The following is a 23756-nucleotide window of genomic DNA, read 5'->3' on the forward strand; positions in this document are numbered from 1 at the left end:
GACCCCTCTGTCCCCAACACAGGATTACCCAACACACACACATACGCACACACAGAAGCTAGTTGTGAGTTTAGCATGTGCCACTTCATTTTCTCATTTAGTTTAACATAACTATCATGTTAAATCCAAGCAGACCTCAGTGTTTTCATTTCTTTGCTTTAGGAAACACTGACATCAAAGCTAGCGGGTAAAAACTGATCCCGCCAGGGCATAAAGCATGTAGGCAGGCAACACTAACACTGCTAATTTTAGAAACTCACATTGCTCAAACTTGAGAATATAACACTCAACAGAATACTCTTCCTAGCTTCATTCCTTTATCATAGCAGGACTTTGGCACTGAGACATCTTTTGATAGTTTTTCAAATTGCATCAAGTTAGAACAGCTTGACAGTCCACATCCTGATGGAGAAACTAAACTTTCACATCAAGGATTATGTTGCTGATTAGCACTTTCAATAATCAAGTAATTGGTACATTAAATAATCCAGAAATTGGCAACTTGCCCAAAAAGGTCACGCTTGCACTGATTCTTTTTAGAGAGTCCATGTTGCTGTTACATGAATTCAATCTGTCTGTCCAGAACTCTAGCGTAAAAATATTTGGCTAATTTCCTTCTTGTCACACAATTTGATGGGAAATAAAATCCAGGAAAAGTTGCACATTAGAGCAATATGTTCAGATTTTCCAATTCAAGTAGGTAGAAGCAAGAGGGAAAAAGACAACTGGCTGGACTTTTTTTCTCCCAGGTTAGTGTAGCCAGCGCTATCAATACAAACCTCCAAGGGTCCAAATCAACCCATTTGTTAGTACAGCTTCTATCCTCTTTCTAATTTATTAGAATTTCTATGAGGTTGGAGTCTCTCTTAAGACATCCTCCCCACAACTGGACTGCAGAAGAAGGGTTTTATCTCCCTGCTCCCTGAGGCCTGGGCAGGAGGAACTAACCCATGTGCATGGCAGAGCTCAGGGCTGCGGGTGCAAGAGGTTACACTGATGTTCTCGTCTGCACAGACACAGACAGGCTCAGTCCTCACAGGCAGGGAGGGCAGAAATCTAAGGCAGAGCCAGCCCTTTTGCTCCCCCAGACTGGCTATGACCAGCAATGCTGAAATAGCAAAAGAAGGGCTCTTCGTGAAACCACAGAGTCCTCACCTCAAATCAATCATCAGAGCTGCACAAATCACTCGTGCGTGCCTTGAGGCGCTCAAAACCCACCCGCATTTCACTGAGGTACCCACTGGAATGAGATGGTTACCATGCTGTTTACTTCTGCAGGGTATTTGGAGTATCCTCTTTCCCTTGGAGCATTTAGGGATTCTGGTCTCCCATATCTTCTGCACAGAGGCTACTTCTTTTCTTTTCCTGGAGGAATGAGGGGATGGACACAGACTAATAACCATCACCATGCCGTGCTATGCTACTGCACAAGCCCCAGGGGTATGGCAGACACCTGGGCTGGGCTTCTTAACTTCCAGTGTCTGTGTGGAAATCTAGGTCTGTGCCAGTCACCCTAAGTTTACCTCATTGCAGGCAGCAATAGGCACTCCTAGGGCACAATTTATCTGAGCTGTCTTAGTTGTTGACTCTGGGATGAGCTCAGCTGTCTCTTTGAAGTGCCTGCTTCTCTAGGTTAAAGAGAGTTTAGACAATTAGCTCAGCTGCATCTTTGTTACAGATGTCTGTATTGGGTCAGATTAATCTTGCCTGGCAACCTGAAAACTTTCCTGTAAGACAACCCTTACACTGAGGCAAAGAAATATGAAAAACTCAGGATAAAAGGGAAAATCGCTATTCCTGAGGATAATCACAGTGGCAGTTATTGACATTTAGAGAATACAAAGGGCTGAGGACAGTAACTGAATGATAAAGAATCCTTGTCTTTCTAATGCAGCTTGTTCAGCTTGCCAACCTTCTCTCTCAAGTACTATCTGTGATGTCATGAATAATCATGTCAACAGGCAAAAACACATTACTCGGTGAAGCCAGAACTCACTCTGAGGGTTTAGGCTCTGGCTTTGAATGTTACTAAACTCTTCATGGGACTGGGACCTTGAAGAGGCAGCACTGCTGCAGCCTGGATAGTCCAGGCAAGCAGAAATAGATGCTAAGAACCAGCCTGTCTTTGACTACAGAGTAAGCACATAATATGCAAGTCTTCTAGCACTGTCTTGAAATAAGCAGCTATGAGGAGCTTCAATGAGGTAGGAAAGGGTTAACCATGGCTCTCCTAAAATTTAATAAAAAGGACACAGCCAAATAGTGGCCTTCTCACTAGATCAAATCACTACCCCTAGGTAGAAGCATGCATACATTTATGAAGGGAATCTTTCAAGCTCCAGAGGTAACACAGGGGTTTGCAATAAAGATATTGCTGCTGAGGGACATACATTCCATACCTCAGGGGTGGGTAGGGGGATCCCCACTAATAGGACCTAGGAGTGTGTAAAGATTTAAATATTAATTTGACTTTCAAGTGCCTGTATATGCTGATTACTAGTCCAGGAATGTGATAGTTGTCCTCTCTTCTTGTTAGTGTATCTTTTATGTGTGTCAGCACATGCTGAGAGCAAAGAATGATGGTTGTATTCCACTGAAGAAAGTAAATAAATACTGTTGGTGATCAAGGGAAGAAATGTTTCCAGCCCTGCAATGAGCACAGGGAAGGCTGTGTTAACAAATGAGAAGGCAGTCCTGGCTATACTATATATCTTTGATGGTGCAATTAGCCCACACTGATGGAGCAGGGAGATACTGCAATGGCCCAGATTACACAGTCTGCTGCTGCTATCTGTGGCTGTAGGTGCCAAACACCACTGCAGTCATTATTTGTGCTACTAGGAACAGGGATTTACTGGAGGCTACAGAATATTCCATGGATTGTAATGAAATCTGGCATGTCACCAAGCCACATCCGGCTAAGCATCAGTATTTTACTGCTGAACAGATTTCTTGCAACACCCACCATTTCCCCTTTTCCTGAAAGAAGCTCTTTGTGCTTGTGAATCTAAATAAATTCCATTACATTAGTTTTGTTAAGGAATATATTCAGTGCAGGTAGCACAGTGTGCAGCTGCAGTGCCAGCTGCAGGTTGAGCTCTGGGGGGGCCAGAGCCCAAGCCTGAGCACCAGGCAAGAGAGTGGGAATGGGCACTGATCCTTTCCATAACAAAGGACACAGGGTGACCACACACCCCCAACAACTCCCAGGCTTCCCTGTGCTTAGACTCTGAGGGTATACAAGGTAAAAAAGCCCAGGGTTCCTTTGTTCTGCATCCCTACTCAAAGGCATCAGCTCGAGCTGTTGTTTTGTTATTTATTTATTGCACCATGATGAAATTGTTATAATGATTGGGATATCTGAGAACTCTGATGTGGAAAACCTGGGGTCAAGCCAGTGAGGAAACCTGGTCTGATTGTGTGAGTGTGGGGTGTGTAGCTGTGGAGGGGCTTTGTCCCAGCTCAGGTGGTACAAGAGTGACTGCCAGAGGCGTTCTTGCATGGTCAGACAGGAAGATTCATTAGACAGTTTCTCACTCGCAGGTTTGAAGCATCAGACACATACTAAACAAAGAGTTTTACAAAGGTGCTATGCTATCAGAAGGATTCAGTAGGCTGGAAATTGGAAACAAAGGATGAGAAGTTTCTGCATATGGAGCACTGTCCTTGGACAAGCCAAGGAGGGTGGTGGAGATACCCAAATCTCTGCCTTGCTTTGCAGCCCTACCAGGAGCCACAAACATACACCAAGCACTGGGCTGGGGCAAATCTCAGCTGCTTTTTTAAAGTGGGAGACTTGCACCAAAGGCAGATACCTCAGGAAGGGCAGTAAAGCCCCATGGCAGAGGTTTTGCTGCAATAAGCTATAGCGGGCAGGTCCCAAACAGCAGGCAGTCCCTAAGCACCAATACCCCAGAAAGGAAAGCCCATGGAGAGGAGTTCAGTCTCTCGAGAACAGCTCAGTGGAAAGCCAGGATGCAGTGTGGAGGCAGATCAAAGTGAGATGGTTGGAGGTGACCATTTGCTAAGTCCATTGGATCTGAGCTAGCAGGAAGCTGCTGGGTCATCTGGCTCTGTGCTACGCTGCAGGGCAATTTCAGTCATCGTGAAGGCTTGAGCTGCTGTGTAACTCAGCTGGAATAAGTAAGCAGATTAATGGCCCAGACCTGTACCATATTCTAGGCAGAAAACCACTGATTTTGACATACACAGCACAATAACTTCACAGCCAGAACCATCATGACATGTTCTGTGAGCAAAAGTGTAATGAGGCTGCTGATGAATGGAGTACTGACAAGTACAGACAAGCTGCAATACAACACAAAAAACAATACTACAACACAAATACCAGTAGTTTTCTGAAAGTGCTCATAAATTGAAATTTGTATCTTTCTCTTTCATGAAGGCCACATCCACATGAGTTTGCCCTCACACCTGAAAATACTGAATTCTATTCACACAGAAGGCAGTAGTGATTACACAAACCTTTACTTATTCTGATTTCGAATTCGGAGACACCTCCTTTTCAATGGTGGCTCCAGATCCTCTGGCCCTGTGCTGAGCATTGGCGTTGAGATAATGCACGGCGCAATAGCAGTCTTTTCTGCTGGTTTTGGCACAGGCTGGATCACGCAGCCTGTCTTGGGCAGCATCCTCAAAGCATACGCGTGGTCCTCGTCTGCTGGATTGTTAAGGTTTGGGTCCTGTTTGTCTCCCCCAGCCAGGGGCTCCTCCCCAGCCTTCTTGCCAGCCTCTCCCTCGAGGTGGCAGTTCGAGGCGCAGTTGTTCTCCTTCACGGACTCCAGCTCGCTCACCGCCAGCTCCTCCGGGGACTGGGGCTTTTTCGGCTCCTGGGGCGGCTCCGGGTTCTTGGAACCCTCTGTGCTCTTTGTGCCATTCACAATGACGTTGCACACCGCTGCGCCAGCTTCCAGTCCTGGCGTGCCAGAGGCCAAGGAGACGGGACAGCAGTGAGCTCCGTCACTGCACGGTAACGTTTTTGAGTCAACCGGGCTGCAGTTGTCCCTGCAGTCACTGCAGTTCCTTTTGTCTGAGCTACCAAAAGCCAAATTTACAACACTGTTAGGTTCACGTTCAACTTTCACCTGGGCATGCAGAGCCCTGTGGATGACATTGTGCAGCCTAGACCGGTGGCCCACTGTTAGGTCTATCACACCGTCCTGTGGACCCTGCAGCACGCTGGGGAAACCAAATTTACTGTTCGCTGGACTACTAGGTCTGACAGTCAAATCAACAACTTCATTTTTACTGTGCTCCTGAAGCACTTTAGCTTGATTAAGGGACTGGCCTGAGCAGCTCGGTGATGAGTCAGAGGATTTGGATGATCCTTGCTTTGACTCTCGAGGGGATGAAGAGCTATTGGTTGGCTTTGCCCCAGGCGTCTCGCTGGAGGTACTCGGAATGAAGCTTTCACCATTGCTGGAGAAGCCGTTAGGGGGTTTGGAGTCGTTGATGTGAGGGATGGGGATGGGAATGGGGATGGGAACGGGCAAAGGGACAATGACAGGATATGGCACTAGTAGAGTTGGGGGTGGCACCAGTGGGGCGAGGGATGGCAATCCGAAGTTCATCATCTGTGGCATAGGCATAGGACCATTTGGCATCATGCTGACAGGGGGGAAAGGAAGACTGGGCAAAGGAGCCCCGGGAGGGGGGGGTGGCAACAAGCCAGGAGGATTCCCAGGCATGGTAGGTGTTGTGGGGGGATGGATATGGGGCGAAAGCATTGGCCTGTGCATGGGGCTAGAGGTGGGACCCATATTTCTGGGACCACCTGGTGGGGGACCAATTCCAGGAATCATTGGATTTGATAGAGGGCTGTTAGGATTTGAGGCATGGTGAGGTGGCCCACGAATAAACGGTGGACGGATTTGCTGCATAATTTGCTGTTCCATGAATATGGGCAGAGGAACTGGCCCACGGTTTGTCATCACCATGGGAGGACTGCGAGGAGGGACACCAATTGGAGGCACAATGCTAGCAGGTGGCTGGACAGAAACTGGTGGAATATTTGGATTCTCACTGATGGGAATAGGTTTGGGAACTGGCGTGGGGATTTTAGTGACAGAGCAGTTGGCAGTGTCAGACGGAGAGGCAGTGGTAGACGCTGATGGTCCAGGTCCTTGAATTTGGCCAGCTGCAGACGCTGGGGATGGGGCTTTTCTCCGAGCATCTGCTAGCGGTATATTCCAAGAATCTGGAGTCAGCAGCTGCACCCCAGTGCCTTCTGCTTTATTTTCGACTGGAGGATGTAATGTACTGCACAGTCCAGCTGGAAGATTGGCCTGTGTCTCTTTGTAGAAAATGTCCATTTTGTACTGATTGAGACATTTTGCACTGCAGAACTGAAGCCTTCTTTCCCCGTCCCCAAAATCCAGATACTCTTTTGTGTGTCTTATGTGCTTACACCAGTCACATACCTACAACACAGTAATAAAATCAAATCAGGTAAGAAAAGCAATCTTCTCTTCATAGTGTTATTTTAAAAGTAATTTTTCAGTTGCTAAACACATTATTTTTCTAACAGGAAAAAAAGAAGTCGCATTTGTGAAAACTGCACCCTTTCTTTCGCCCCAACATATTAATGAATTGAATGACACTCCCTTTTCTGGCTCCCATGATCTCAGTTCTACCTTATATGATGCTTTATATATTTTAAACCCAAAGCACAGAAAAGAATCCTCAGCTGGCATAAACTGTTATAACACGCATGTGTAAGCATGCAAAGTCCATATGAGTATGGTTGTGATCACTCCTTGGTGGCAATCTAAGATGCCTGTGCCATCTGAGATGCCACACTACACAAGGAGTACGAGAACTGGAAAAGGACTCAGAGAATTGCTGGAAATGAATGCAAACCATTCTCTGCTAAACTGCAGCCCACAGTAACATTTAGTATTCTACCAAGGGTATCAAATAATAGGCTGGAAAGAGTGTGATATTTCAAAATGGCATCACAAAGCAAAAACCATCACTGATTCTTTGCCCTTCGTTCCAAGGAGAAACTTGGAAAAAGTTGGGATATTTGCGTAAGGTTCGAATAGTCCCAATTTGTGATGTTTCAGCAAGCTGGAATTATTTTCTGAGCTGTTTGCCCACTCTTGTGTACAAGTCACTTTGAGTAAAACTTCTTGGCAAGCAAGGACCTGTTTAGCAACTCTCAAATACTACGGCAAAAAGTTTGCATTGCAGGCTCAATTTTGTTTTGTTTCTCTGCTTTCCATTTAATCCTTTTTTTGTGTTGCTGTTGGTGTGGTAAAGGCACAGCCAATTTTTTTTAAAATAAGGCTGCAGAACTAATTAAGCTGTGAAAGGTTTTCCCAGTTGTAAACCACTAGACACCAAAGTTCAAAAAATAGTCATTCTAGGCTTCAGAATCCATTACTTCAGAGAAATTATTGTGATTTCATTAACACATTAATTTTGCAACACCAACAGCTCTCACAGATGGTGAAGACATGATCTACAATTCAAATATGACTCTTGTTTGCACAAATGCCTTTCCTTCATATGGCATTTTAAACAAGAATTAATATGAGTAATCTTGCCATAGCTATAAACAGATAAACAGATGTCAGATTTTTCAGTGCCTCACTTTTTTGACAGAATTTTACACACACAAACCCCCCCCCATTTTTGTCATTTACATTAGTTCTCAAAATACTCCACTGACAGAGATTTTTGGTGCTTTCTATCAGCATGTTGAGCCTATGACCATGTCATAATATATCCTGGTATTGTTTGCTCTGCCTTTTCCAAATAGCCCACATTAGCTTGTTTTGAAATGACTCTATCTTTTGTACAGAGGAAAAAAATACACTAAAAACCCCAAAGAAGACTATGATTGTGAAAAGACTGCATTAAAAGGATAATTAATTTTAATAACTATTGGCCATATAAACAATTCAAAACAACATATGCTGGGCATCTGATTACCCATCTCATTTAACTCTCAGCTTTCCTTTAATATAAACAGTGGCGACATTCTTGAGTTTTCAGTAATATATCTTTAATGTATATAGACACACACACACGGTATGCTATGGCTATTAGCCCATTTAACTCCTCCACCTTTTGGCTATCCTGCCAGGTCACTGTTTCTTTCCCTCTTGCTCCCCTCCCCATTCACACACACAGGCACACACTCCCTCCTCTCTCTTATCCCAACATTTAAATCAAGCTAAATAATCAATCGAGAAGAAGCATCCCCTAAGTCAGCCCTGAAGTTTGTGAATGCGGGACCCAGATTTTTAGCTTGGGCAAGCAGACACTGTGCCCTGTGAGATAAAGCAGAGGGGCTGCTGGTGCTGTTTGGCACATGTGGCATCAGTAAGGCTGTATTTCCAGCATGGTGCCCCATGGTAAAAAAGGAAATTTCCTGGTGCAAACAAGTCCAGCCCTGCATTGAACATAGAGTGACGTTGTCACACCCTAAAATGTGTGGGCAAAAAGGCTGTGAAATGCACAGAAGTGCTGGGATGAATGCCTGCACTGCCATGGTGCATGCATCCCCCAGGCGTGGGGCAGATGGGAAAGCAGGAGTGCAGCAAGCAGGGCAGAGGGGACAATGCCACTTCCAATAGCTCCTGGATTTTATCAGGTGTCAGCCCCCCACAGGAAGGCTCAGGGGCCATCACAGACAGCCCTGGAGCTTGTGCTGCAAATAGTGCAAGCACACAGCAGTGGTACTGAACCATCCTGCATATTTGGCATGGCTGTGGGTTTGCCACCCACCTGGCAAGGCAGCACACATGATGGAACCATCCTGCAATCAACCTCCTGAAATTTTCTGGCTTGCTACTGTTTTCAAAGCAGACAAAAGGGGAATTTGTGAGTCTACACTATGAGGTAATAAGATACATTTAACTCAGTAGAACTGCTGAATTTACCTTAAAGTTATTTCTGAGTGAGAGCTCACTGCTGTAGCCATAAAATGCTATCTATTTTGCATGCATGGAATCAGGATGTACTCCACCACACTCCTCCTGCTGCTTGCAGAGTATGCTCTTGCCCCAAGGGCTGGCAAAGATGTAGAGAGACTCCACATGTACCCCAGGAGATGTACAAAGAGATACCAGGAGCTCCCACACAGCTCCTGAGGCAGGCTGGGGCAGCATGAAGCCCACCCTGGCCCACCACCATCTATTTGCAGCAGAAAGACAAGGAGGAGAGTGGCCTCAGAGGTGCCTGCAGAAAGGGATGGAGCAGGACTTCAGGTGCATCTGCACTGAAGACTAGCCCTTCCTTTGGGACAAGGAATAAACCACCTTGTAACCCCCTGCCAAAGAAATGCCTGAGAAATATGAGAGAGCAAACCCAGTCTCCTTCTCTTTCTAGGAAGAGCCCCATCCGTGACCTTAATTAAAGGGACTGAAAGAGAAATACAGCTCCACAAAAAATTGTGGCATCTTTTCTAATAATTTAATTTCATTTGTTAGCATTTGCAAAATTCACTGAAACACTCCACTGTATTATTGCTGTATTGATTTGTTTATCTCCAGTGGGCTCCTGTGTCTCTCCTGGCTAAACAAATATTTTCTCTTCCTTGGTAAAATATTTAGAAATCCTGCTTACAAATTCTCTACTGATTTCTCCAATTTTCAATAATTCGGTGAGGAACAAGAAACTCTGCCTCACTCACATATTGATCACATACCCTTTTGTATATTTTATCAGTAGATAAAATTAATTAAAGCCAGAGAAATTAAAGGCAGCAAATCTATTCCTCTGAATACCCCACATAGACCAAATATTCCATAATTATCTAATTGATTTAATGCAATATCTCAAGGTGTTGAAGCTACAACATCAGTGTAAAATGTCCATCTTCTACATTCATGTATTTCATAATTTTCTTTTGTTTTTTCTCTCATTCTTTTTACTTACATAAGCAATCAGTCTGTGCTGCTTAGTTAAGACAAAAGGTATAAAAATGTGGGACTCATATGCAGGTAATATGCAGGTAATATGACACCTCACAATACCATACTAAAAGGCAGAAAAACTGTCTCTACAATAATGAGGAAATTAGTAAAGGAGAAAAAAAATATCACTTAAGAATTAATGAATCAAGTCTGTCTTACAGAATTGATCATTTAAGATGAGGTCAATGAATTTATGATACAAATGGCTATATTACTAAAGGTGATAAAATGCAGCAATATAATTCATTTTACATCTAACTAATGATGTGCTCAAAGTAATTACAGATTTCTTCTAAAAGCCTACACTGATTAGTTCAGATGTGATAGGTAAAACATATATATCTCTCCATTCAATAAAATAGCATTTTCTTATCTGTAGAACACACAGCTGATGTCTTATCTTTTTAAGTACTTGCATTCTGTATGGAACATCACTGTTCTCCACAACCAGCTCAGAATTTCTCTGCACATGTATTCCCTTTCCTTCCCTTTTCCTGCCTTATTCCTTCTTTTCGTTGTACAACCAAGAGAAGAGCAGGACTGTTGCAGAGTGCTTATTGACACTGCCCATTGGATTTGGGAGTGCTCACACATGGGAGCAGCTCCCCAGCTTTCAGTGGGATTAGTCACAAGCATTCATGCTGTAGGATCACATTTGGAGGCCCTGACCCAGCACCAGTGGAAAACAATGAAGAGGCTCCTCTTTAATGCAATCCATCGGCTTTGGGTCTGTTGCCTAACCATGGCCCCTGCTCCCCCTGGAGTCATCAAGAGCTTTGTTCCCAATCTCAACAGCAGCAGAGACAGGGACAGGGATTTTGGAAGGAGCTGCAGGAGAAATACCCAGGAAGAAAATAAATGCTGTGAGACTGAATTACAGACATTTCCTAACAAACATAGGCACAGCCACCATTTTACACATTTCTACCAACAGGAGGTTGGACCAGTAGTGGTGTCACTGACAATAAGCATGAACATTTCCAAGATAAGAGGGTGAAAACTTGCAAGGTGCTAACAGATCTCCTATGCACCTTCATCTCTCTTGGAAAACACTTCTAGGACCGCTCTGGGAGAAGCCCACTTCACACCATGAATGCCAGAACATGAATCCTGAATGACAGAAAGATCAGTATTAAGATAACGGCCTATCTCATTCAGCTGCAGTGCAACAACCCTCAAGAAGATTAAATTTACCGAAGTGGGGCATATCCAAGGCTAAACAACAGAATGAACATTCCTTCAGTACATTTAATGTATTTATATTTTGGTGGCAGGTTGCCAGCATGTTACTTATAAGCTCAGTGACTTGGTATCATTTATCTGCTTTCCTGTGAAACACACAGCAGCCTACACCAGGAGACAACTCAGAAGACACTGCATCAGCAGAAACACAGCTCGTGCCCGAAATGGGAACACTGAGGCAGCTAGCACTGAGGGATCCCGTAACGCTCAGATGTCTCTAACACAAAGAGCGGGAATAAAGCCATTCCTGTTGGCATCCATATCTTTATTTTGATAGAAACACCCAAAGTGGAGTCCAGACATGGCTACAAGGCTGCCTTGCAGGCACAACACAGGATCCTGCTGTGCCCAAAAGGGCCTGGACTCCAGGCACCAGGTAATTAATACTTAAATCAATTGGCTGTCAAATGCAGGCACAAAGTTCACACATTGGTGCAGTCCACCACTAACTTTTGAAGAATAATCTAGTATCAGACACTACTTCATTAAGAAATACACTTGGCAAAACCTGTTTGCAGAGGTATTTACACCAGCCCTAGAGAAACCAGGAACAAGTAGCAATGGAAAAAACCCTGCTCTGATGAAAGATTCTCTATGCCTCTTACACAATGCTTTGGACAACTATCAGCTCCATGGTAAAGCTTGGCAAGAGGACAGACAGTGGTCACTAGGGCAAAGACGTGCCATTTTCAGCTTCTCCAGGACCAGAAGGTGACTGACAAAGCTCCTCTCCTTGCTCAGGACAATGCCACTGGGGTATGCCTTGCACAAGTGAGGGTTGAATCACATCTGAGGACCAGGCTTTTATCAAAGATGCTGAACAGATGCTGAAGATTATCAAAGACTCATTTCTTGGCATAAAATCCATGTATTCTACTTTGCTGAGTAGTGCCTATTTCCTTTTCTCACTGTGGTATCCAAGTGCTGTCTCTTTATATACATTCAGGCATATGTTCTGACTTCACGAACACCACTGCACATTTCCTATATCCTGTTCTGGCCCTGGTTGCCTTTCCTTTTAGCCCAGACTGGTCCTGGAAAGGTCTGGGAAGATGCCTGAAGTTTCCAGTACTGCCACCCAGTCAGGATGTGTGAGGCATGGAGGCAGAGGCTCCACCCCATCCCAAAAGCCACAAGGTGAGGACACAATGCCTCTCCCCTCCTGCCTTGCAGCCCAGTGAGAACCCGACACACCAGCCGTAAGTTTTTCTGCAAGGGCTCAAGATTTTTGAAGTCTGCCAAACATTGGACACAGCAAAAATCTAGAAATTAGGAAGTGGCTAGAAACACACATACAGAGGTTTCTAGCGCACAGCCAAATGAGTCACAAGTGGTGTTCTAGCACACAGCTCAGTCACACCCTTTGCAGAGCACCCAGCAGCCGCCGCAGCACGGACACCAAAGCACCCTGAGCCCCAGGCCCCCTTGCAAGGCTGTGAGCACTCCCAGCAGAACACCAGGGGAAAATTCAGTCAATCAAAAGGAAAGAAACCTAGATCTGTGTGTCCTGCTGGACTATGTACCCAACTGACTCCAAAGGAGTGTGAAACCTCTCTCTGCTGTCCTCAACAGCTCCCCAAGCTTGTTGGGCAATGTGGCTATCTGCAGCCTCCCTACTTTTCTCCATTTATCCATCAACAAGGCTTCTCTTCAGAGCAGGTCACCTAAAAGGTAATCCCCTCATAGAGCCCACCTGCAATGCTAATCCTGCAAATGGCTCTGTTTCTGCAGTCTGTTGCCTGATTAAGAACTGAAAAACTTTGGGGCAAGAGCTGTACCTCAAGTGTTAATGTATCCAACACTTGTGAGCACAGAGAAGCTCTGGCCCCAGCGGAGCTCTGGGTTAGACTGAGACCTCCTGCAAACATCAGTTTGGGTCTGTATCAATCTTCACCTCCTCTTCTGCTCACCTTCTGAGGATAACTTGCTGCAGAACAGCCCCTCAGGAGCCAAAGCCCCCATCAGGCTCTGAGTTCTTAGCACACATACCGATTTGTTTGACACAAAAATTGTTCCAAGGAATTAAAGTTCCCTTTTAGCATTTCCTGGCTCAGAAAAAGACAAATATGAAGAAGAGCAAGGTAGGCACACTGCCATGCCAGTTGAGAAGGTGGGCAGGTGAAGATCTGCAGAAGGACACAACCATGCTCAGAAGAATAGAGTCAGAGTGAGGAAGAGGGGGGATAATGTGTTCCACCCAGAGATGATGGAAAATGACAAACTCATTGGAGAGGTAAGCAACAATCAGCACAATAGCCTAATGCTGTTGTGCTTTTTTCACAGCTAATTGAGTTATCACAAAAGGTATTCAGCTGCCAGCACCCAGCGCCAAGAGATAGAGCGGGTGCAGCCTTGCCAGGAGCTGCTGTCGCTCACCAGTGTGTCCCACATTTCTCTGGTTGATCCTCCTCCAAAACACCCCTGCTCAGGCTTCCTCCTGACACGGACCAGGCAGCCTGGGGCACAGCCAGGGCTGGGCAGGGTGTGCAGGATCTGCCTGTCCAGCACTGCAGCCGCTCTGTGCTGGCCCATGGGGCTGGGGGCTTTGTCTGGGGGTCCCCAGCAGGCATCAGACTGTCCCTGAAGGGGGAGGGCAGCTCACAGTGTCTACTTCTAAGACAACTATGACTAAGTCCCAGCTGTCATGACTGGGAATTGATGCTCTTTCACTACCAAATGTCAAACAATACTGTAACAGGCATAATCCTAAGTGTGGCTCTAAGCACTTATCCAGCCTCGATCACCATTTTTGATGTCTTATTGTAAAACATTCAGCATGTTTATTGTGGCAAGATTTTTCTATCCAAGATGGCTTGTGATAATTTTTTTATACTGATTGTTCCATTTGAATGGAGTGATTATTATAAAAAACAAAAAGAATCATTCCAGCTGAAACCTGCTGCGAAGGAACCCCGAGGCAGGCTCTAACACACTGTGAATGTGGTTACAATATAGCTCATAGCAATGCTAGGTGTGAAGGAAAACAGATTTTTACAATGTTTGGAGCTTTGTGTAAAAACAGTTGACAAAACAGAACACTGCAGTTGCCTACAACTTAAAACTGTCCTGTGACAAGTTTCTCTCTGTTAAAAAGATACCAAAGCTTGCCTGCCTGATTGTTTTTTCTTTCCCTGATGTAACCCTCCTGAACATCTTGTCCTTTCAAAAATCTTACCCAGTTTTCTGAGTGAATACTGATTTTATGTCATTTAAATGCAAGATCACTCTGTCTCCATTTTTCATCCTAATTATGCAAAAGTCTAAGCTACATGAAGCATAAGGAGAAAATAGAGTTATTTGGTAATTAATGGCTAATGATAAATTGATTCCATTTTTTGAATCATTGCAGTTGTCATCTGTGGTATTTAAAACATAGGGCTTTTCAAAGCCCTTGGGTTCCTTGGTGTTGGGGGGCTTTTTAATGTTCCCAGTCAAGAAAAATGAATGTGAGTTATGCTAATGCCTGATGGAAATCCAGGTTGGGTCTTATTTCATCACAGTGGCTACATATTTGATTTTGTATATAAACAGCTGAGCTCTGTGTTTTCACCTTCAGTCTGAGGCTTTGAAAGCACAGAAGGAACTTTGGATCTAAAACCACTGGTGAAGCCCAAAATATGATGGGTGAAACTTCAGGGAAAATGAATGTACTGTGAGGTGGGGCTTGCCAAGAGAGAAGTTCTTCTCCCCAGAAACATTCCTGGCTAAAATAACACAGAATGGGACAATAGCAGCATTTAAATCTAAAATCTTGAATGTAAGGTTTTTTTACAGAGGAGCCATACAAGAGCAGATTAAAGGGCATGTCTGTATGGCTGTTTCAGTACTGGCTAAGTCCACCACTGCAGCAGTGACAGAAGTCCTAAATAAAATGAATGTGATCCATAAGATAAATGGAGGGTAAGACCAGGAGACAGAGCTGGGGGTTAAATGCCCTCAGTAGGTCAGACAGTCTGTCTCACACATTTCAGAAACATCTGAAGAACACCTCAGTCTGAGTGTCCTTTCCAAAAGGGCATGCCATGGGTTTCCCACGCCATGGAAACCTCATCCCACACCAAGTGTATTGGTCTTTGAGCATGCAAGAGTCTGTGGGGCAGAGCAAACCACAGTTCAAGCCATCAAGTCCTACACTCAGATCCAGAACTCTCATCAAGCCTCATCACACAGAAAGGCCAAGTAACAGTTCCTCTTCCAGACTTAATCTAGTCTGACAGGAGACCATGCAACTGTGTCAGTAGCCACCTTCCTTGTGAGCATAATTTGAGGCATCTGTGGAGTAAACTGAGTGTCTCCACCACCATGCTCCTCATGGCCTTTAGCTCTTGGGAGGCACCATGAAAAGCCAACTTGGCAGAGCAGTGGTGCAAACATCTGCTGGTCAGTCAAGAAGTTCAATTTGGATTATGTAGGCATTGGTCTCCTTGATGTTCAACACTTGATTTCCAGACAAATGCTTCTCATGATGTGCATTCCCAAACTGCCCTGCTCCTGTGATGATGGTGGGAAACAACTCAGCAGACAGAAACAACTACATTGAGTAGGTGAAGCTGGAAGTCTTGGTGAACTACAGCCTGTCCCTTTCCACAACAGGAGGTTTTGCTTTATCATACTTAAGCTGTTAGTGCCCCAGCAGGAGCTTCACTTCTTCCTAAAGATGATACAAATGAACTTCATCAAACTCCTGTCACTAAAGCTGTGCAAGGTATCAGCAGTGGAAAAGCATTGCAAACACCTTGAGAACAGGACAAGAAATGTTGGTTTTGAATATTCAGGAAGTCTTAAGAAAGAAATCAGAGCTATCATCTGGAAAAACATTTCTGGGGCTTAGAAATACTTCCTCAGAGTGCCCAGGCCCTGTTGTCTCTTTGGGGCAGCAGGGGAAGGTTGCACTAGGAAATACTCTCCTTCGTCTTCCTCAGAGAGTAGAAATGCACTTCTTTCCTCAGGAGGACATTCACCTCCCTGACATTGGAGAATTTTTTGTATAATCTACATTTCCACACGTTCAGCTACAGGAGGCAGCAGAGCAGCTTCTCCATCCTTGGGATAGCCAAGCTGCAGAGTCCCATCAGTGACCAGGCTGACAACAGGGCCAGGACTTCCGTCATGACAGGAACCCCTCACTCCTTTCTCCTTTGGAGAACTGGACTAAACAGCAGCCACATAAGGTTTCTTCTGCAGAGCATCTGCCAACAAGGGCAGTGAGAAAGAGAGCCTGTAGGCACTGCAGCATTCCCTGCATCCAACCCAGCAACTGGGAAAAGAAAGGAAGCAACTGACACTGCCAATTCTTCTATCAAATTCTTTTGAGAAATAAAGATGCTGTTAAGCACAAAAAAAACCTTAAGGGTAAAAATCAAAGGGGCACTTTACTACGCTCAATCAGTATTGACCAAAATCTTTCCAAATGAGAAATCTGCACCCTTAGGAATCTCATGCAACCAAGTCTGCAGATGACTTCAGAAGCCAGATGAAGATTTACTTCTCTAATTAATTCGCTTTTTTATTCAGTGTCTGAATAAACATGTTCACTCATCTTGTTTTCTGATCAAAACTTTATTCTGATAATATGGCAGACATTGTGAGGTGGAAAATTACCCATCTGGCTAGAATTTATATCTAGTAATATCTTATATGTATTTTTCCCAGTATATTTTCTTTTTTATATTCAAGAGAATATAAAAATAACAATAAAACCCCCTGTTACTACTCCAGTTGCTCATAGATTGGTTGACAGAACTATAAATGTAATAATGAGGAGGTTTGAGGGGCAGGTTAATGTTTTTTGCTAGCATATGATGCTTTTAGCCTAAGGCATTGCTGGGGGCCAATACCACTTCACCTGAAACCAAAATCACCACTGAACAGTCATTAAATCACTCAGAGTTAAATGTAGTATTAGTGGGTCTAGAGAATAGTACTGTAATCCAGATTTGAAATTTCATTAATCCATAGAATAGGAAGTAGGAGTGCAATCTGAAACCTAGGGAAATCTTTAGTTATTACCCTTTATTTGTAATGAAGGGTTCTAAGTCAGATTTCTCCCTCTCACCTACTGCCATTTTACAGTGGCATAACTCTCTCAGACTGTTGGGAGACTGGTGGGCTGTTTTCTTCTGATTCACGCCTGTACAGGCAATTCTGTAAGAAGATTTCAAGACTCTGGGTGCTTTGAAAAAAAAATATTATATATGTGTGTGTGTCTCTGTGTGTCTCTGTGTGTGTGTGTGTGTGTTTGTGTTTTCCTCCTATCTACATAGCTAAGAGATCTTCAATTCTTCAGTTTTTATTATGACATGGTAATCTTTCTCATGCAATAATTTTTACAGGCCAGGACCCAGGACCCACTACACTGTATTAGGTGCTGTAACAGATACATAACTGTGGCACAGGCTGCAGCAGAACTGGCTGGGTCTCACAGTCGACCTGACACAGGCTCCCTGCATGTTTCCCCACCTTTCCCAAGCATATAAAAATCCTAGAGGGACTGCATCAGCCACTAACTTGAAAAAATTACCTTAGGAAAAGATTGACTTGATTAGGGAAAGATTGACTTGACCATTAGTAAAAATGGATGAAAAAAATCCCACAAAACTTCCCAAGAGAGGTGTTGCTGGGTTTAGGCTACAGAACTCTGAAGGGAGTCAAAGCTGTCTGAGATTTGAATGTGTGTGATTCACACTTTGAGAGCTGCTGGTAACGGTACACACCACCCTGCGTCCCAGAGTATGCTCAGTCTGAAAAGCAGCCCTCTCTCTGGAAACCACATTTGATTAGAACAGCCCTGGGCCAGATCCAAAACCTGCCTGGATCAGGGAAACATGTGTCACATCAGTTTCAGCCCAGGACTGAGACATGTCACATCTCTTGCAGATTGGGCACTGGGAGTGGAATTCATTTTCCCATTTCCTCTGGAGTTGGGGGCTGGAGAAGACGAAGCCAAGTAAGGGAAATTGCTCTGCCGCACACAGAGGAAACATTCTGAGTCCTCTACTTCTCTTGCTGCAAGGCACTGATCCTGGCTGAAACCCAGAGCCCATTGGTACAGACCCAGCTCCCCTTCCCCCTCCTAATTAGCACAAAATCGCCAGTGGAGAGAAGCTTACTCTGAGCAACTGTGGGTATTAACTCTTGGTCACTCCCATATGGAGCAAGGAAGAACGAAATAATGGCCAGGGAATGGAAGAGATGGGGATTGTAAGAGCCTGCACATCCCTCAAACAAGGAAAAAGGAGAGGAGAGGAGAGGAGAGGAGAGGAGAGGAGAGGAGAGGAGAGGAGAGGAGAGGAGAGGAGAGGAGAGGAGAGGAGAGGAGAGGAGAGGAGAGGAGAGGAGAGGAGAGGAGAGGAGAGGAGAGGAGAGGAGAGGAGAGGAGAGGAGAGGAGAGGAGAGGAGAGGAGAGGAGAGGAGAGGAGAGGAGAGGAGAGGAGAGGAGAGGAGAGGAGAGGAGAGGAGAGGAGAGGAGAGGAGAGGAGAGGAGAGGAGAGGAGAGGAGAGGAGAGGAGAGGAGAGGAGAGGAGAGGAGAGGAGAATAAAAAGATTACTCTGTTTCTGGTAGGTAGGATTTACCATTAATATTATGGTCCCTAGCTATCTGAAACCATGGTTTTTCAGGATTCTAACCTTGAAAATAATAAATGAGGAGTTACAAAGGGCTGAAACTGCAGCCTAGAGCCAAACATATGGTGAACTAATGTGTGTGAAACTTCCTTGTCATCTTCTTCTGCTAATGCCTCTCTTGTTTTACTAAGAACATTCCTGCAGAGAAGCCAGGCCTCCTTTGACAGGAGCCAACAGCTGTGAGGGTGATGGGCAGCAAGCAGCTTTACTTATGTGCCACACCTGAGGGAGGGAGGGCCAGCCCTTCACACGCCCTGCTTGCCCACTGTGATGCCCTTCTCAGGCCCAAAACATTTGCTGGATCTCAAGAAATGCAAAATGTGCCTTCTTCCTTGCTGATTGACACCTCTTTCTTTCTAAGTAAGGCATGGAAGTGAAAAAAATTATCTTTCCTATTCCGATGAAAAGGTCTTACTTATCCCTCTGTTTGGAAAGTGTTTAGCACTAGAACGTACCTGACACTAAGCTATTTACATAAATCAAATCTATTCTTAGCAATCCTGGGATCAATCTGGGATAACTCCACTGAAGCTAGTGTTGATTTTCAATCTGAATCATGTAACTGAGAGTTGAATTTGGCACAAAGGATTAATTTCTCACCGAGGAGGGTACATTACAGCAGAAGGCATCAGATGCACTGTTCAGTAGAGAACACAATCACAGAGGACCCTTTAGCAATGCATTGTGTTACTGTAGATGGCACTCCTTCCTTGCCTGGGTGCACGATGCACACTGCAACTGCACAGATTCTATTATGTAAATGCATCATGCCAAAGCCTTTCATACTTACAAGACCATGCAGATGATTTTCTCCTTGCATGACATGCATGACAAAGCAGCTATGTGGAAGCAGCACACCAGGACAAAAGAAATCAACATATTCAAACCATCACCCTGCAAAGCTCTCAAGAATGCTTTGCTCTTTAGATTCCTCCTCAAAGAGGACCCAGTCGGTCTTGCTTTCTCCAGCCTTTTTCCTCCCCTAGGTCTTCCCACAAAACTACTTCTGACAATGATTTCACAGGGTAGAGCACCACTCGAAATATTCATCGGACCTGCTGAGACCTGGCTGGCAAATGAAGACCTGCAGCCATCACATACAAAGACTTCTAACTGTGCATTTGTTCAATGCAACTCAAGTGTTTGTTTTTCTTTAAAGAGCTTTCTTTTAAATTTATTTTAACACCCATCCTGAGTCAAGTGCTCCTCATCCAGTGACTTAGAGCAGTAGGAGAAGGAAGGTTACATAGCTACGGCATTGAGATAGGACTTGCCATGTTGGCATTAGTCATTCTCTGCAAAGACAAAACTGCTGAGTAACTTTGGACAAGGAGAAGGGCAGGCAGTGAAATAATGCAAACAGCACAATTTCAGATATTAATTTTGATTGCCCAGCTCAGGTCTGTGAATAGATGTAGGCATCTCGGGAGGGTGGATCACAGCAGGAACCTAACTAAGGCTCTGAACTGGTCCCAGCAGAACTCTGTGTCCATCCACTGTCAAAGGAATGAAAGGAGACCAAACAAGTCTCTAAATCTGGGAGGCTTCTGTGTTCTTTACTTCCAGTATGTATCTTTGATCCTCCTTTTACAACCAGGAGAAGGCTTCCCCAGATCTGCCTAACCTGCTTGGAGCAGGAGGGTTTTGAAATGGGAAGCAGGTCCTCTCACATGTGTGTACAACATCCAGTACGGTCACTCACACAGAGCCAGTGCCTTGATCCACCACTATCAAACAACCAAAGTGCAGCATCCCTGTGGGGCTCTTTCCTCCCTCTGGGATCAGAAATCAAGCGGGCCTTTGCTCACACTCTGACTTTAGGATTTGGTTCTCTGTGGCTCATTACAACTGTGCACTCCTACACACACTGTTATATGGAGATGCACCACAGTAGCAGGGAAAGGAAGATGGAGTTAAGTACAGTGTATTTACCATTAGACATGACTGAGAATATTGGCTGTTCTTCACACGTACCAGGCACATTTGTCACCCTGTGCTATAGGAGGGGATGTGACTAAGAGGTGGGGACATGCCAGTTAACCTCAGGCACTTGTCCAAGCACAGCGAGAGATCTGAGGTATGCACGAGGGTTGAAATTCCATTACAGGTTTTAAATAATTAAACACTACATGTTTGGAAGCTCATTCATTCCTATTACTTTTTAAATAATTAATCTGTATTTACATCTAGTGAACTTCACGGAGCTATACACATAACAAATTTGAGTCAAGTTGCAGAAGAGAGATTGTTCCTGTCTGACAGCATTACAAATGTTTTTGTTGTACACAGTAACTTCAGCTATTAGGGATCAGTCAAAAGCCAAATCCAACCTAGATGCTGTACACCACTGAGGTTTTTTATCAAATTATTCACAAGTAATCAAAACACTAAAAGACACTGTAAATCCCCAGAGGATAAAAATGTGCTTCTTAAATCTTAGAATAGTAAAAACCAATTCAAGACAGTGAAATGAAAAACTGCATATTTTTTCCTATTGAAAATAATCACTATGTTCATAGATAACGCTGTCAGTTCCACCTAACCTGTAGTACAGTCTGATTAAAAAATACTGATCTCAAAGCCTAGAATAATACATGTAACAGAGTAACAAGCTCTAGAACAGGGAAAAAAAAAACTTTTTCCAGAGTCCTTGTCTTCCTCAACATATTATTTCCTTCTATTTGCTTGTAGTTCAAGCTGAACCAGACATTAAACACTCAGCAGGTTCCCCCTAACTGAACTAGATGTGATGCACCAAAATGAATAACCAACACTGTTGAAACCTCCAAAACAATAGAGCACTGAAATAGGTGCTTGAAACCATAGCTCTGCTGCGGGAAATGAATTTGTAGCAATGGCATCAGGATTACATGTTTATTACACATGTGATTTCCAGCTCCAGTTAGCCTCTATTTGCAGGTAAACAGATATATATGCATTCACTTATGCAATTCTAGCTGCTATTCCTACAAATTCAGCCCAAAACTAAGTTATTTCCTTTTCAAATAGCATTACTACTAATAGAAATGCTGCTGGCCAAACAGTTCCTTCAATTATAATAAGTGGAGCAAAGCTGCCATCAAACTGAGATCTCTGTTACACCTGCACAGTTATTCTGTAAGTTAATTAGATTGCACAGGGCTAAATATGGACTTAATGTGCTCTTCAGAGGCCTCATAATGGCAGAAGACATATTAGGGAGAGAAGAAAGAATTCAACTTGACTTTCAAATCCCAGGCTGGCTTTGCAAGGAAGGGAGCAAAAACATCTGTACTGTAGGTGAAGCAGACATGCATTAGAGATCATGGAAAGCCCATGTCACCTTGGAGAGGAAAGGTTTGCTTAAAAAGTACCTTGCAACCTTCTTACTTAGTTATTGTTATTAAAAAATAAAAAAAAAAACAATGCAAGGACATCTAAATCAAGGGCAGGTGTTGGATCCAATAATGACAAGTCTCCTGTTTGCTCCTTTGACCTGTGCAGCTCTAATTCAGAGTCCTGAGGACAGAAGCTGCACATTTCTGAATGGCAGAAGAGAAACGGGGCTGCAGAAGAAGGGACCACGAGGTCAGGTTTCAGTGAAAGCCAGGCTTGCATGCCAGGCACAGAGATCAAGGAGTGACTAACTCAAAGCACAGGAAGAATCAGTGCTTCAGATGTCAGCTGTTTCAAGGATTACAAGTCCTCCTCTTTCCAGTGTCAAGGTAATAATCAGAGCAGTGGATGTGCAAGGATCCTCGCAGTGATGGTTGAATGTGCAGCCCTCTATTTGGATTCAGTTTGGGGGATTTTGTTTCTTTTTTAGACAAAGCCAACAGTGCCAAGTATTCATATTTCAATGCTGTTTTAAGGATCAAAACCCATCTTACTTAATAAAAAGATGAGCAAGATCCAAAGCAGAAAATTATATGGGAGCTTCACATACAGTAGGTGGAGAGCAGGATTCTGTGACTTTTTGTCAGGGATATTCATTTAAAGATTGGTGCTAACAACAGCTTCTTAAAAATGTTGTTGTATGTGTTCCTTCCTGTCCCTTCCCCTCCCCCTCCCCCCTGTATTCATGTTTTCACATAAATCCTGATTTTGGCATATTATTTTATTGTGGAGACATGTTCTGTGTACTGGATGGCTTATGCAAATTAGCCAAATGTCCTATAAATTAGTCTTGAAATGCCTGGGATAATGAGCTGCTTGCATGGTGAGCAGTGCACAGTATTCAAAGAAGGACTTTAGAGGTTGGGAGAGTAGGAAAACATTATAAATGTGTCCAGACTGCACAGCAAGGCAGCATGCCTCCCTGGCACTGTGCTGCTCACCTCAAAATGCAAGGCTGACTGACTGGAACTGAAAAATGCAATACCAGGAAGCGACCAAAAATTGAAACACCCTGCCCCCCACTTATTATTTGGTAGGCAGGTATGCCCTCAGCTACTGAAGCCCAAGACTGCAGATCTTAGTTGACTTGGCCAACATATTTAAACTTCTGCAGGCTGGGTTTTCTTTCCTGTCTAGTTTGGATTCTAATTGAAGGTCTTTTGACATATGTTATATATGTGAATTGTATTGCATGCACTGCTTTCTTTTGGAGATATGCATCTGTCTACCAAAACTCATACCTCCCTTGTGTTTCTTGCATGAGATGGAGAGAATGCTTCAAAACTACACTCCCAGCTGTATTTTAAAAACAGATGTTTTATGTCACTTGCTGCTATCTTGTGAAGTGTAGATTTAAGAGCAAGCTTTGCACACACAGGGCTGGTTCTCTGCTCCTGATTCAGGTGATGACAAATCCAAAATACACCACTTGGCAGTGGTGGCAATTGCTAATGTGGTGTGTGTTTAATTGGCATGCAGTATTGAATTTGTGTGTGGGCACCTTTACTTGAAACATCACAATAATTAAATGATATTAGCATTCAGATGCAGGTGTATGAGAGAAAAGTGCTG

At 44.1% G+C, this 23756-nt stretch overlaps 1 protein-coding gene across 2 annotated transcripts in view; it reads right to left on the reverse strand.

Annotated features, from left to right (window-relative positions):
- The window catches only part of SOBP (sine oculis binding protein homolog), a 111786-nt gene that overhangs the window by 7930 nt on the left and 80100 nt on the right, over window positions 1–23756 (reverse strand). For both annotated transcript variants that reach the window (XM_058020634.1, XM_058020633.1), the window contains one exon: window positions 4486–6440. In XM_058020634.1, the coding sequence (XP_057876617.1) occupies window positions 4488–6440 (1953 nt within the window). In that variant the 3' untranslated portion in view covers window positions 4486–4487. The remainder of the gene's footprint in view (window positions 1–4485; window positions 6441–23756) is intronic.

This window comes from Melospiza georgiana, chromosome 3 (genome assembly GCF_028018845.1).
Source record: "Melospiza georgiana isolate bMelGeo1 chromosome 3, bMelGeo1.pri, whole genome shotgun sequence".
Classification (NCBI taxonomy): domain Eukaryota; kingdom Metazoa; phylum Chordata; class Aves; order Passeriformes; family Passerellidae; genus Melospiza; species Melospiza georgiana.